We start from the raw sequence: 16,152 nt of genomic DNA on the forward strand, positions 1-16,152 counted from the left end.
GCTGGTGATCCAAACTGTTGTTTTTTTCTCTTGTCGGTTGTATTTCCCAAGAGTCTCTTATATTTACATTACCCTCCCACCCCCAACCCTGAACACTCCCAGCCAAAAATCAACTCAAGGGAACGAAACAAGAGTAATTTGGGGGATGGTTCCCTCCCAAATCCGATGACCATGTCTGGGAAAGAGGCCTGGGTGGCTGGATCATTATGGGTCCCCACTCCTATCCAGGCCTACAAATGGAGTGAGGGGGTGCAGAAACAAACATAGTAGAAGCAACATTGGATGACGAATAAGAGAACATGGGTTCAAAGGCTCAGCTCTGAGGCTCACTGGGCTTCAAGACCTTTGGATTAATCCCTTAACCTTTCGAGGCCTAGAAATTTCAGAGGCAGATTTAGGCTTCACATAAGGGGAAAGCCTAAGAGCTAGAGCCACCTAAAAGGAGAAGGCACTGCCTGGGAAGGCAGTCTTCCCTTCCCTTGAGGCCCTCCAAACCCAGCTAGCCTCTTGTTAGGGTTATTGTAGGGAGGGAGATTTGCCCAGAGGTAAGGGTTGAACTAGGTGACCCCGAAGATTCTTCTGCCTTGGATCCAATGAAGCCTGATCAAGCTTCCATCATTAAGAGGGCCAAGGCCTCTGAGGCATGCCCCTAGGGCCAGTAGTGTCCCAGTTCACCCCTGGGTTGCCTTGGGTAGATCCCTTCCCACCCCCACCCCCCTGCCCCCTCACCTCCCATGGTCTGCTCTGGTCCAGTCCCAAGATCGAATTACCTTAAGCAGTTGGTTTAGCCTATACAATTGCCAGAGTTACAGAAGAATATCTCTCCCTTACCTTCCAGCAAGGAAAACGCATATAAGGCGGAGGGCAGGCCCCAGAAAGCTCTACTCCCTCCTTCCCACTCCACCCCAAGACAGCACACACACACTCAAAATACAGAAAATAGAAACTTCATTTTATTTAATGAGAGGTTCCTGGGTTCAGTGGTCCTGCTGTTTCTTCCTCCCACATCCTGAGACCCTCTGGGTCCCCTCCTCGATTTTGTCAGTTGGATGAGGGACTGGGTTGTGCCCATTACCCTACACACTCTCACCAGACTTGGCCTCCAGGTTCCCTCCCTCCTTAAAGACCCCCCCCCCCCTCAAAAACACGGAGCACCTAGAGATGGGGGAGTTGGGCTCCTGAGGGAAGGAAGGGGTATACCCAGAGTAATCAGAACCTTCCCAGCTCCCCCCAGACATAATTGGCTGGAAGTCCGATCACAGGCCACTTACCTGGCCCCAACCCCTCCTTCTTTCAGATGCGGTGAGTGCTGGGGCCTCTAAGGAATGAAATGGGATCTTCATAGTCCCACTACTTCAGGGAAGACCAGGTCTAGGAGTCTTGGGAGAAAACAATTCAAATCTTGGGGAGGGGGAAGAGAAAGACCACTTAAAGGGCCCCAAGTCACCCTTAGGAAAATATCGCCCTACACCCCAAGGCAAACAAACCAATCACTCATTGGAGGGGCAAGGCTTGGCTTGGCAGAGAGAAATCTTTATTGTCCAAGACCCAACTCAGCGGGAGAGTTAAGAAAGCTGGAGTAGACTGGAAGATTGGGAGTAGCTAGGGTGGGGTGAGGTGGGGCAAGCCAAGCTCTTTATCCTCAAGCCCTCCCTCCCCCATTTCTGGGCCACAGAAAATAAAAAGAATCATAAAAGGTTCAGATTCAGGAAGCCAGGTGGCCCCAGCCCCCTCTCCACAAAGGGGTAGGACTAGGAGGCCAGGGGCACTACGCAGAGATGGGGTTTGATTTCTCCAGTTGTCATTGAGTCATTTTCAGGTGTGTCCGACCTTCCCTGACCCCTTTTGGGGTTGGCAAAGATACTGGAGTGGTTTGCAATTTCCTTCTCCAGCTCGTTTTATAGACGATGAATTGAGGCAAACAGGGTGCCCAGGGTCACACAGGCAGGATTTGAACTCAGGTCCTTCTGACTGCAGATCTGTCACTGTGGCACCTAGCTGCCCTGACCTCTCCTAGCCTGTTAATAACCCTTCTCTTTCTAAGGCCAGATCTCTATCCAGTTTCCCTAAGGTCAGGTCTTCCTTGAGGGGAGCATTTGGGGAGGAGGAAATCCAGGTTGGTTGTGCAGGTGTCATGGGGCATTTGGTATTGGTCTCCAAGGCCTGGAGCTAAGCCTGTCCAGGTTGGGCTGGCATCATGCCCTCTGTGTGTCCCAAGCCCCCACGCCTAAACAAGTTCCAGAAAGCCAAAATGGCAAATCTCTTCACTGTATATGTCCAGATAGCTGGCTCCCCATGCCTCCTTGCCCCCCAAAATGTCTTAAAGTTCCTTCTTTTCAGTCTTGGCCAGTCTTGGCCCACCTGACACACACCCATAGGCAGTGACAGGCCCTCATCAAGGCCATGCAGCAGAGTGGCCCCGGGGAAGGTTATACAGAAATCCCCCCATGTGCCATTGTTCAAACATGGCCAGGTTGCTGTACAGGAAATTTCTTCCCCTCCCTGCCCCCCATAGTCACACCTTATTCTGGCCACACACACACACACACACACACACACACACACAAACATCAGTCCCATATCTGCTGCCACCCTCCCCGCCTTGTTCCTCAGGCTTGGCTTTGAACAGTCTTAAGCTGCCTACCAAAGCACACCCAAGCAGGGAGGTGGCCCTTTCAGAGCCTGTTCTTATGGAGGACAGGGAGCCTGGCTGGCAGGGGTTTTCAGCCATAGCTGGAAGAATGGGGTCCTGACTGGGGTAGCTTTGCTAAGACCATTAAAAAAAGACTAGACTGGCCTCCCTCACCCACCCAGGGCTGTGGCCCCTGTTGCCCCTTCTAGGCTGGGCTTGATCAGTACCAACCCCTTAGACACCCTAAACCATGCCCCCACCCTCACCCCAACAGCAAATAGGTAAGCAGCATCTAACAGTGCCAGGGCCTGATGTGGATGGGGACAGATCGGTGTTTCCCCTAGCTGGCTCAGGTCCCAGGGGTGAGGATGGGGAACCCCACTCCCCCAACCCCTCTCAGCTCAGCTACAAGGCAGCCAGGTTGGGTAGGAGGAGTGGCCACACGCCAGCAGAGGCTGGAGGGGGGTCACATAGTAGTTGAGGGCAGGGGTTGCTCCATCACTTCCAGGGTAGGAAGTAGGTTGGTAGTGCCAGGCCAGGGCAGTGCCACCCACAAGGCCCTGCTCAGCCAGCGCCCGCAAGGCCAACATGGCAATGAGGTCCAGCGTCTGGCGCCGCTCATGGCCCATGAGGCAGACAGTGCTCTCGTTCACCACCCGGTGCAGGGTCACCAGGCAGGCATAGCAGGCGGGGCCGGCGCCCCCACCAAAGTGGGCTTGCAGATAGCGCTCCAGCTTACGCCTCTGCTCACCCAAGTCTGGGAAGTCGATGAAGAAGCGCGAGCACATGTAGCGCTGGAGGGCCTGGGCATCAGTGCCAGGGCAAGGCCGGAAGCCACGCACCAGGAGGTGGCAGTACTTGAGCAGGCCCCCGCCTCGGATCTCCTCGGGATTGCGGGTGGCTATCAGCCGCTGCCGTAGGTGCTCCAGTGCCTCGTCGAAGTCCCCATACAGGCTCTCGCCCATCACTGTGGGGTGGAAGGCCTGAGACATGGGGGTGGATGAGCACTGGCCATACAAAAGCATAGAGTCCAGGATGATCTGGAAGGAGTCCACGCTGAACTCAAACTGGCGCCTCAGGCGGTCCACAAACTTCAGCTCTACGTTTTTGCCGCTGTTGTTGGACAGGGAGATAAGGCTCCAGCGGTCTGTGTCCGTGCACACTTTGACCAGCTTTTGCACATAGGCCTCTGTCAGGGTCTGGGGTGTGATCTTGGCCCGGTTCACGCCGGCTGGAAGGAGGTCCAGGAGGCAGGCCAGAACCGCGTCTCGCACCAGCTGGAAGGCAGCCTCGTCCTGTAGATCCACTCGGAAGATGAGGTCCACATCCTTGTAGCCCAGGCCGTTGTCTGGGTGGAGGACGTGGCTGGCAGCGGAGCCATTGAGGCGGACGCTGTGGACCGGGACCCTCAGCTGCTCCAAGCGGCTCCGGACCACCTGAAGAAGAGAGAAGGGAGTGAGACCAGGTAAACACAGCCGGTGTGAAGGCTCCCCTGGAGGTAAGGCCTGGTAAGGAAGACACCGACTTGATGAATGGGGGATGATGGAGGAAGAAGACTCACCACCGACACTTATCAGGCACCAACTGTTTATGGGACACTTAAACTTGGCAGAGACAGAGGAAAGCCAGAGAATAAAGATAAATAGTGTGGCATAGCAGACCTGTGCGCTCAGACCTGGCTTGGGAAAGAGCCAAGGGACAAGAGGCCTTGTCCTAACTTTGTCACTGATTCGCTTGGTGACATTGGGCAAGTCATTTCCATCATCTGGGACTCAGAATAATGTTACCTTTTGTGGTACTCCATTGACCATAAAGGCAGCTTATACCTGGGTACAGTGCTGGGTTCAGTCAGGATAAATCGGAATCTTGACTCACAGCCGTATCACCTCTGGGGAGACCTTGAGCACAACACTGAATGCCTGAGGCTCCTTTTCTGAGCCCCTCTCCCACAAGGTTGTGGTGAGGACAAGCCCTTTTATTTCAGCACTAGTTACTCTTGGCTATATAAAAGGCTTTCTTCACAAAACCCTGGAATGTAAGGAATGCAAATACACCCATTTTGCAGATGAAAGCAGGTGCCCAGGGTAATAGCCACTAAGTGGCAGGACTCAGGGTTCCTGGTTCCAAGTCTAGGGCTCTTTTGACTGCTGGCATCAAATCCTACCCAGCCTCTTTTACAGTATTTTCAGTACAGTGAAGAATCCAAGGCATTTCTGAGTCAGAAAGGACTGGGCCGGGCAAGAGAGAAGCTTCCTTTCAGCATCGCCGGGGAGTGGTCTCCTACCTTTGGCCTTGAAGTGCTCCATGGTGGGGGAGCTCACTACCTCCTGAGATGGCCCCATTCCTCTGTCAGAGGAGCCAGACAGTATTCCCAGTTTGCTACCTGCTTCTCCTGCTTCTGCTGTCTGAGGCCAAACATGAGTCTTAGCCATCTTCCCCCACGAGAGCCCTTAGGATATTTGAGAGCTGCTAGGACACCCCCTGAGCCTTCTCTTCTACAAGCTTTGCATTGCAAGTTCCTTCCTCACATAGCACAAACCCAGTGGCCCTCGCTGTGTTCTGTGCTGGTGGCCTCCTCCCAACAGTACAGCCAAGAATACATACAAAGGGCTTTGCAAAGCTCTGTATCGATGGGAGTTGTTATTATGGGAGTCAAGGTACTCTGGAATCCACCAACCAATCAATCAATACACCTTTGTTAAGTGTCTACTATGTGCAGCTAGGTGGTACTATGGAGAGTGCCTGGCCTGGAGTCAGGAAGACCCACCTTCCTGAATTCAAACCTGGCCTCAGAAACTTACTAGCTATGTTACCCTAGGAAAGTCACTTAGCCCTGTTTGCCTCGGTTTCCTCATCTGTAAAATAAGCTGGAGTATCTCTGCCAAGAAAACTCCAAGTAGGGTCATGAAGAGTCAGACACAACTTGAAAAATGACTAAGCCACAAAGCACCTACTTTCTACCAGTCACTGAGCTAAGCAAATACTAGATACTTCTAAAGTGAGTTTTATAAACGTAATGAATTACTGCATATCCAGTCTAGCAAGAAGAAGCCCAGTATGATAGATTCAGGAAGACTCAAGTTCAAATTCAGCCTCAGACACTTACTGGCTATAGGAACCTGAGCAAGACATCACCTCTGTTTGCCTCAGTTTCCTTATTTGTAAGATGGGGATAATAATAGCACCTACCTCCCAGGGTTGAGGAGGATCAACTAAGACAATATTTGTAAAGGCTTTGCAAACCTCAAAGTGTTATCAACGCTAGTAATTAGCAATTTCTATCACTAAGACAGAGACTACAGCTGAGATTCCACTGGTATATGGCTGCATTTACCAATGCAGGCTGGTCTCTCCTCAGCAACTTAAGAGTCTTAGAAAGTTGTCAAGGGCACTTGAGAGGCTGAGTATTGTCAGAGGCAGGAGGGGGAACCCAGGGGTTCCAAGGCTAGCTTGGCTCTCTCTTCACTACACAACACTGACTGTGATTATTGTCTGCTCAGACAGAATCTGGGACCATTGAGGGCCCCTTCCCTACATAGGGTCAAAGCTTTCCAACAGCTGCTTCTCTGGGCAAAGCCTAGGCAAAAAGGGGTCTAGACCCATGAAGAATTCAGTTGAGAAGTGTTTGGGGCAGCCCAAGACAACTGGGCTGGCCAGGAATGGTACTTCAGGGGCGATAATACTCAAATGACCTAACGTTCCTGGACCCCCCAAATTCTTCTGCGACTCCAGCTTGGTGCTAAGTCAGCTGGTCTGGTATGGCTTCCCTCCCTAATTCTGAGATGGTACAGATAAAGTATATAAATGCCTAGGAGACATGAAGTAATCAAGCAATACGAGCCGGGTGGTGTCAGTCAAGGGAGACTTACTGGAAAGGGGAGGGGATGGAGGTCAGAGATGGGTTTGGAAAAAGAAGGGTGGGACATATAGTAAGTAGTGGAGGAGGGGAAGACTTGGGACCACTGAAAGGGGGAACATAGAAGCATGGATTTAGAACTGGGAGGAAACTTACTTAGAAGGTCACCTAGTCCAACCTTGCCATTTCACAGAGGGGCACACTGCAGCCCAGAGAAGTTAAGTCACTTGCCTAGAGTCACACAGATAGTAACTGGCAGAGCCAGGATACAAACCCTAGTACTCTGATTCTGGTATCCGTACTCTTTCCTCCTAAACCACATTGTTTTCCCAAAAGGCTGGGGCTGGGTGAAAAGTCAGAACTGAATGGTTCCCCTATGGACAAGACCCCTCTTGGTGAGAAAGGAAACCTTCTCTTCCTTGCCCCAATAGAGGTTCCTCCCCTGGCTACCACCATGTTGATAGTGCCTATCCAGAAGTCTACAAGACCAAGACCACAGAGATTCTCAGGTCCCAGGAATTCTCAGCTATCATCACTACTGATGCCTGGGTAGGAAAATCAGACTAGACCTGGATGTATGGGACTTTTGGCTTCAGGGGGTGAGAAAGGTAGATGGGTGGGCAGGGCTCAGGAATATCCAGGTGTTGGGAGCTGGGGACCTAGTCCTGACCCTAGCCATGGGGTTGATGGCCCAAACTTTGAAAAATGAGACATGGGCAAGAACGGAAATCAGTTGACCTGGGTTCTAATCTTGGATCTATAATTGACCTTGGGTAAGTCACTTATCCAAGCCTCAACTTCTTCACCTACTAGAATAGGGGTACCTATTCTCCTATACTTCCAGAGGGTAGGGATGGGAGGATCAAGGCACTTTGCAACAGAGAAAAGGAGCTTCTTCATCTGCAAGGGAGGGGACCAGCCCACATATGTGCACTAACTGCAGTTGGGGTCAGCCACAACATCTGAACGACCAGTGAAGAACAGGAAGCCATTCGAACCAAATGCCATAAGGGTCCAGACAGGCCTTGTCCTCTTCCTTCTGCAGCTGAGAGGGGAAAGATAACAGTCTCCATCCCAGCCCCCAACCAATCCCCATCCATGTAACAAATAATAATGATTTCACACTGCCATCTTGGCTCCGCCCTCAGATAATAATTTCAACAGCATTTGTTAGGCTTTTCAAACAGTTCTCTTAAAGCCAGCTTGTGAGGTGAATAGTACGATGAGATCTCCATTTTTACAGATGAGGAAAGGGGGGCTAACGGCTGAAATAATTCACCCAAGGTCACACAGTAAGTGGGAGAGCTGAGATGTAAAGGAGAGACCCCCATCAGTAGGTAGAGGGCTCTTTCCAAGACACTACAATGCTAATATAGACAGACTTACCTTCTTTAGATTGCCTTTGGGAAGCTGGGGGAGGGGGCAGTTCTCACACTGGCCTTTTTCCTTTCACTGAGGGACAACCAAAACCACCTGTAGGCAGCACCCAAGCTGACTTGTCCCAAACACTGATGCCAATCTCTCTTCCCCCCACCCCAGGGCTGGGGCATCTGGCTGGGTGAGGAGGTGGCTGTACTCTTGTTAAATCCTCCAGCGTCAGGGCTTGGGGCCCGCTGTGTCAGCCGGCCTAGAGCTGTTGTCTGTCTCCCAGGTGTGACACCTCAGATACCGACACACCCAAGGGTGCCTCTGAGGAGCTTAGCTCTGCCCCAATTTGAGACTTTCCAGCCACTGAGGGGGTAGCCCTGCCTACCCGGTGCCAGAGAAGATCCCTCTTTCCTCCGTAGGGCCCTGAAGTGGCCCAGTTTGGGGGGTGGGGGGTGAGGAAACAGACAAGCTTCCCCCAGTGAGCACAAGCCCTCCTGGAATTCATTGCTCGTGAGGCTACCTCTCTAAGGTCCTACCGACACCCCTTCTCATTCTAAAAGCCTCAATGGGGGCCCAAGAAGCAGGAGGCCTCAGGATCCCAGAACTTGATTAAGTCAACCCCTGTTTGACCATGGCCATCCTGAAAGACTCTCTCGCACAGTGATCACATCACTTCAGCTCGCTCTTGAGAGAGCCCACTTCACTCAGAGGGAAGTCCTTGCACACGGTAGGTGCCGAATCGAGGTCTGTCAACTGCCTGATTTGTTAGACGCGCCTCACTATAACTTGAACCATTCACAGCCCCTTGGGGCCAAACTGAAAATCAAATTCTTATTCCACAGGAGGCAGTCCCCTGCCTGCCTGTTGGGAGGGAGCTATAGCATTCCTTCTTCTAAGCCTTCTCTTCTCTAAACTAAACATCCTTAGTTCCTTCAGGCCATCCTTATATGGTATGGTCTTCAGTCCCTTCGGCATCACCGACTTGCCATACTTGGCCACAACCTGCCTGGGTCCCAGCTGCCTTAGAGCATCTATCTGACCCAGAGAGCCCTGGATGTTGCTGTCAGAGCTTACTTGCGCCTGGGCCCCTGCCAGATGTGACCAGCCTAGCCTCCCACCTCTAAGAACTGGCAAGCAGGCAGGGCTAGCAGCATAAGGCGACAGGCATGACTACAGTGCCAAGGTCTGGGGGTAGGTGGGTCCATCCTATCGTGAATAGGATGATATCACCATTTTTACAGATGAGGAAAGGGAGGCTGGGAGGAGTGCTTAATTCCTGATTCCTAAAGGCATCAGGAAGGATACAGTGTTTGGGTCCTGGCCCCTGATTCTGTAAGAGTCTGGGGGGAAGGATAAGAAAGTGAGGTCCCCTGAGCCTTGTTCATAGGCTCCCCCACCCCAGTTTCCCCTTTCTCTCCTTCATCCCCCCAGTACTGGCTCCCCTCTAAATTCATAGAGTTGTAGGGACCCTTGGGAAGATATATGCAAAGAACATTATAGTAAAGAAAAACTACGGAAAAAGATTCTAGAACGCTGATCAATGCCATGACCAATCAGAAGACTGAGTGACAGTGAAGTCTGCCTTCTACTTTTCAGAAGAGAGGTGGTGGACTACAGGGACAGAATTAGGTATATGTCTTCAGACAATGTCAACGTGTTGATTGGTTTTCCTTGATGTGTTGATTGGTTTTCCTTGATTCTGCTTATTTGTTACAGGGTGGGGTGTAGGGGAGAGAAGGGGGAAAGGGACAGAAATGTAAAAAAGGGGAAAGAGCCACCATAAAACATCTAAAAAGTAAAGGGGGGGAAAGGAAAGAAAATCTTGAATTTAGAATTACAAGGCCTGGTTGTGATGCTTCCTAGCTCTGTGACCTTGGGCAAGTCACTTCCCCTTGAGTCTCCTATTTTGCCCTCTGTGCAGTCTATCTATAAAGTCCCTTTCCAGTCTGCTAACATTGTGATTCTGAGACTCCTTTTATTTTGTTGGTTTCGGCAAGATTTCCCAGTAAGCACTTCTCCTGAAATATATTCCCCAGAAATCAATGTGTCCACTGTTAGCAGAGAGCAGGTAGGTCATATGATCATAGGTCTTGAACTGAGGCATTCTTAGGCCTTCTAGTTTGACACCCCTCCTCCCATTTTACAAATGAGTAATCTATCTCTCTCTTTCCATAGGAATGAAGAGAGGGCGGGGGACTCTCCCAAGGTCACAGAGTGAGTTGTTGCTGGAGCCAGACCTCAAACTCAGGACTCCTCACTTGTAGCCTAAGGGTCTTATTTCTTGCCTCTCTGCAGGAGGGTATACCCTCCCAAACTAGGCAGAAGCACAGGGTCCAACCCCTGATGTGGAATCTCTAGAATTCTAGGTATTTAGAGACAGAAGTACTGGACTGAAAGCCAGACAGGGAATGGGGGAGCGAGCATAGGGACCTAGTCAGGGACTCATCAGCCTGGCTCTGGGCCACACTCCTGGCTTCAATCCCTAAAGCTGCAGTCAGTGCCCTCATAGGTTTGGGAGGGGGTTAAGGGGCACACCCTGGGCAGCTGAAGCCAGGGAGTGGCCTGGCTCACCTGGCCAGATAGCTGCTACCTGGGCAGCTACTGCTCTGAGATGACAGCAGGAATCCAGGCTGGATTTTCCTGTTTCCTTAAGATGGGGACTTTCCCCTTAGCTCCAGAAGCCCAGGCTTGGGTGCTGGGGTGGGAGGGGAATCAGTGCTGCCCTGGGCTGTTCCAGGGCAGCTCCAGCTGCAGAGGGTACCACAGGGCAGCCTTCCCACCTCAGAAAGATAAGACCCTAAATCCACTGAAGGATCCTGAGGCCAATCAGAAGGCAGCCTTCTGCCAAGACATGGGGTGCAGTGGAGGTGCGGGGGGCAGAGATGGAAGAGAAGGAAAGGAGAGTAAAGAATTGGCTAATGCCCCTCCAGGCCCTTAGGGCAACCACTGGGAGGCAGCCAGGCTCACTCATTCCCTCCTCCTCCCCCACCAGCATGCTGTCTGCTGGGCGTGTGCAGCCCTTGGCTCCGAGCCAGCCACGGGTTTCACCGTCTCAGCACATATCTCGGTGGATTCCAGCCCCCAGTCTGTTAGCCTGACTGAGCAAAGGGCAGAGAAGGGACCTCCAGTTCAGGGTGGGGATGAGAGGGAGCCAGCCCTGAATTTCTGGTCTGGGTGGGCGCTCACCCTACTGTGAGGGGCACGGGGTGAGGGTGGGGAGGATGGGAGCTTAATTCTGTGGCAGGAACACCTTACTGCCCGACCCATCACTGCCGCTCCCCACCCGCGGGACTGTTCAAGCACCATCACAGTGTCCCTTTTCAGGGACAGTTCAGCCCGACTCCAGACACCCACCTCCAAAGCCGTGCCAACCCGGCCTCCCAGGCTCCAAGGGGTCAGAGCCCACATCCCATTTCTTCCCAGATGCCCAAGCGGGGAGAAAAGGGGCAGGGTGCCGATGGGGGCTCACCTTCCTCATCTGCAAAACAAATAAAGCTGAACTAGATAATTTCTAAGGTCCCTTCCAGGGCTGACATTCCAGGTTCTAAAGTCCCTCCCAGCTTTGACATTGCGTGTACTAAGTTTCCCTACAGATCCTACTTCTCTTGTTCAAGGTTTCTCTACACCAACAGCGCTTGCAGGGGGGCGTGTCCAGCACCCCCAGTCCTTCTGGGCTGCAACGAACGCGGGGAGGCAGGGTCGGAGGAGTTGGGGGGAGAGAGGGACGGCCAAGCCTCGGACGCTTGGGTCCCGCACTCACCTGCACGATTTGGCGGGGCTGTACGGTCAGCGTGGGGAAGTTACCACGTCCGTGGATAGGGACCTCCTCGCCCAGCAGGGCGTCCAGTCTCTGCACCTGTGTCCAGCTCAGCCGGCTGAAGCGCCGTCGTGGGGCTCCGGAGGAACGCTCCGGGCTGAGACCCACTCGCTTATGGGTAGGGGCTGCCGCGGGAGTGACCAGGGCCAGGGGCGCCGCTGCAGCCGCCGCCACCGCTGCTGCGTCCGGGCTCGCAGCCCCGCTCTCCGACGGCATCTCTGGCCAGACCCCGGAGCCTAGACGGCAAGAACCGGGAATGGAGAGGAGAGCAGCGGGGAGGGAAGCAGGCGGGTGATGGGACGGGGGCGGCGGCTCTGCGGGTTCCGGCCCCGACGTTCCCACACCACCGACGGGGTGGCCAGGACAGAAAGCCGATTAAGGTGCGCTGGGGCCGGCTCATATAGGCTGCCCCCCGCCTGTCCATTGGTCTACAGAGCTGTCGTTCATCCGCCCCTCCACGCCCGCCCCACCCCACCCCCGCCCTTCGGGCTGTCATTGGGCGGAGAGGATTCCACTGGTTTTGCATGTGCGTCACTGCTCGGCCCAGGAGGCCTGAGATTGGCTGCAGAGAGTACCCCTTACCCACCTGATTCCGAACTCTCCTTCGGGCCGGCCGAGGGATTCCACTCTCGGATAGGTCAGGGCTGGGCAGCTCTGGGAATTAAAGGGACCGCCTTGGGCGGCCCACGGGACGGAGAAATTTACCAGGAATTTATAAGGAATAGTGGAAAGAGTGAGTTTGTGGCAAGGGGCCGTGGTGTGTAAACACGGAAACCTAGACTGTCAGAGCTGCAAAGGACTTTAGAACGGAGAACGTTAGAACTGGAAGATAAAATGTCAGGACTTGGAGGGCCTGGGATACCTTCTGGTCCAACCCCTCGTCTTCCAGACAGGGTAATTTACATCAATGGGGAGAGGTGTGCCTCTGGAGTCCGAGGACCTCGCCACGCTATCTCTCTGGGTGACCTTGGGCTAATCTGGTAATCTCTGTGGGCCTCGCCTTCCTCCTTTGTACAATGAAGGGGATGGGGGAGGGGACCTACCCTATCAGGTCTGGAGGGGAAGAGACTTGTCCAAGGTCCAAACAGCCAGTGGGGAGAGCCGATAGCAGCTAGGGGGTGAGAGGTGAGGAGACCGGCAAGTCCTGGCCACCGTGGTCTTCCCAAAGAGGTGAGTGGGCTGTCAGGTGCCCCCCATAGCGGCTGGGGTATGACAGGAGGACGACCTCGTGCTCCTTCCCGCATCTCCTTCCTCGAAACTTTGTGGGGCTGGCTGATGAATGTACAGTGTTTTGGCTTCTCCTCTCCCCCCTTCCCTCTCTCTTCTTCTCCCCTTTCATTTCCCTTTTTCTGTCTCTCCTCCCCTCTGATGACGTTTGGGGCTCCCACTCTCTTTTCTCCTCTTCCCTTCCCACCCTGTACTCTAGATCTTGACCTGAGAGAGGGAAGCAGGGACTGGCTGAGAATTGAACACTTTACGTACGGTGAACGCACATTTTTGCCTCAGCTCTACATGGAGTTCATGATTCCTAGGACCCCCATAACCGCTGATAATAGCGACGTGTCTGTGGAGCACCAACAATCTCGGTATTCTCCCTCCCCATGTTCATTTGCTCATTCCTGTCTGCCTTTTCTCCTTCTAGGTTTGAAGGCTATCTCCTCACGTAAAGGCAAAGGTCCCAGATCCTTCTTCCCCATAGTGGCTCTAGGATCTTGGAGAGCCCTTGATTTCCACACATGAAGCCATTTCTCGACCCAGGGCGCCTTCTCCCCACACACTGCCCACCGTCTCCCTTCACTATCTCTGACCACCGAACCTGTTCTCGAGAAGCCTGATTTTCTTGGTTCTCCCCCCACTAGGGAAAGTTGGAAATGAAGGTGTGGCGTCTTATTTCCAACCACCTTCATTTCCAACTTTCCTCCTTCCCACGGGTGAGGTGGAAAGCCCCGCCTGTGGCTTGGTCTTTTCCTCTGAAGATTCTCTACCTAAACACTGCTCTTTGAAGGCAGGGGCTGTTCTTTATTCTGCCTTTCAATTCAGTTCTGTTTGATTACGAGGTGGTGAAGGTAGGTCCAAAAGTCCTCCCAGTAGGTCGGGCCTCTGACATCTCCTGGCTGTGTGACCTTGAGAAGTCAATGCTCTGGGCCACTCACCCAGACCAAATGGCAGAACGCTGAATGATCTGCATTTGTACTGGTCCAAGTTTCCTCACCTGAGAGACCAATACAACAAAATCACCTCCCCTGCCACTCACAAAATGCCCAACAAACTGAAACCTCCAGGTACTGCCTAGGCAGCGTCTGCCAAAGACGATATTTTAAATTAAATTTTTTTTCAATGAACAAAAATCAATTTTTTCTCTCTCCTACTCCCCCCAACATTGAAAAGGAAAAATGAAAAAAAGTAACAAAAATTTTTTTTGATTCTCATTTCTGTTTTAAGGTATACAAAGCTGAAATGAAAGGTACTGTCCTCAAGGAGGTTCCATTCCACTGGCTAGAAACAATATGTACACACACCCCAACATAATTTCATAGGAGGAAGTACTGAAAAGTGGGGGAATACGGAAAGGCCAATGGGAGGAGGTGGCAGGTGAGCTAAATTGGTCAGTTGGCATTTATTAAGCACCTACCATGTGCCCTGTGCTAAGTACTTGAAAAGAGGAATTCTGTGAAGAGGAGGTAAAAAGAGAGAGTCTTTTGGGGGAATAGCCTGTGCAAAGGTATGGAGGTGAAAAATAAGATGTTGTGTAAAAGAAAGGGCAAGTAAGAGAATTGACTGGAACATAAGTGTACATAAGGGGAGAACTGTGAAATTAGCCTGGAAAGGTAGGCTTTAGCCAAACTGGGGATAGGGGTAGGATGGTAGAACTTTATTTTTTTTTCTTTTTCGGGGGTGGGGTAAATTTTTTTATTCATTTTAAACTTAAATACAAAATGAGAAAAGGGAAAAAAAGGACATTTCCACATACACAGCAGAAGATGAGAGAATTCCATATAAAACAATTTCCATTTCAAGAAAACCTATATAGTAAATATTACACATTGTTTCCAGTTATCCAGTTTGTCTTTGCTTCCTTCTAGGTTTTCTTTTGTTCTCTGCTGCGCAATATGGTGGAACTTTCAATACCAAACACAGCAGTTTGTATTTTATCTCAGATATCTTAGGAAAGTGGGGCCTTAGGACTGACCTAAAACTGGGGGTGGGGGCAGGTGGGGTGGAACTGATATGGAGGGTAGGCATTGCTGGGTATTGGCTGAGGCCATCTCTGTTCTCATTCCCTTGGGAGCCTTGAGCTTCCTGGGGAATAGATCACTAGTGTGTGTCAGGGTTCGAAGCTTATGACCTAGGACTCACTCATTCTGCGTTGAAAGAAGCCTTATTTACTGCTCCCCAGAGCCCACCTCTGACTCAAGCTCTAGCCCAAATGCTGCCTTCTCCAAGAAGTTTTCCATGATTTCTTTAGTTCAACAGATCTTGAAGTTTTTGGTCTAAGGATTATTTTACACTTTTTTTTGAGGCAATTGGGGTTAAGTGACTTACCCAGGGTCACACAGCTAATAGGAGTCTCAGGCAGGATTTAAACTCAAGTTAGGTCCTCCTGACTCCAGGGCCAGTGCTCTATCCACTGTACCATCTAGCTGCCCCTGATTCCTTTACGCTCTTAAAAATTATTGAGGACCCCAAAGAGCTTTTGTTTATGTATGTTATGTCTATCGATATTTACCATAACAGAATTTAAAATCGATCAATTTAAAAATAATTATTAATTCATTTAAAAAATAAACCCATTACATGTTAACAAATAATATTTTATGAAAAATAATCAATTTCCAAAACAAAAATTAGTGGAAAGACTGGCATTGTTTTACATATTTTTATTAGGAGATATTTGGATTCTCACATCTACTTCTGCAGATAGGGCAGCTAGGTAATAAAGTAGATAGAGTGCCAGGGCTGGAGTCAGGAAGATGCATCTGAGTTCAAATCTGGCCTCAGACACTGGGTAAGTCCCTTAACCTCTGTTTGCCTCAGTTTCTTCATTTGTGAAATCAACTGGAGAAGGAAATAACAAACCACTCTAGTATCTCTGCCAAGAAAACCACAAAAGGGGTCACAAAGAGTAGAAAGATGATTAAACAACAAAATCTACTTCTGCATTCAGTCTGTTGCTGTGTGTTGGGGTTTTTTGGTGGAAGTATATGAAGAAAATCAGCCTTGTACAGATACCTAATTGGAAAGGGGAGGAATATTTGAATAGGCAAATGTCTTGTTAATATTATGATAAGACTTTTGGCTTTTCAGACTCCCAGAAAGGGTCTCAAGAACCCCCCAGGGTCCACACACCTCCTTTGGAGGACTGCTGCTCCAGTCAGAAGACATCAGTGCCCCTAGTTTTTAGCTGTGTGACTGTAGGCATATCATTTCTCTCTGATCCCCAGTTTCCTCATCTGTAAAATGAGAGGGTTGGAGTAGATG

At 51.2% G+C, this 16,152-nt stretch overlaps 1 protein-coding gene across 1 annotated transcript; it reads right to left on the bottom strand.

Moving 5' to 3' along the window:
* Positions 1–1,936: 1,936 nt before the first annotated feature.
* Positions 1,937–12,097, bottom strand: TENT5B (terminal nucleotidyltransferase 5B). Its single transcript, XM_036742801.1, is given in 4 exon segments — positions 1,937–4,068; positions 11,617–11,945; positions 11,948–12,052; positions 12,055–12,097. Coding segments are annotated over 4 exon segments (1,512 nt in total). The 3' UTR covers positions 1,937–3,033.
* Between the last annotated feature and the right edge of the window lie 4,055 nt (positions 12,098–16,152).

The sequence above is a fragment of the Trichosurus vulpecula genome, chromosome 2, assembly GCF_011100635.1.
Source record: "Trichosurus vulpecula isolate mTriVul1 chromosome 2, mTriVul1.pri, whole genome shotgun sequence".
Classification (NCBI taxonomy): Eukaryota; Metazoa; Chordata; class Mammalia; order Diprotodontia; family Phalangeridae; genus Trichosurus; species Trichosurus vulpecula.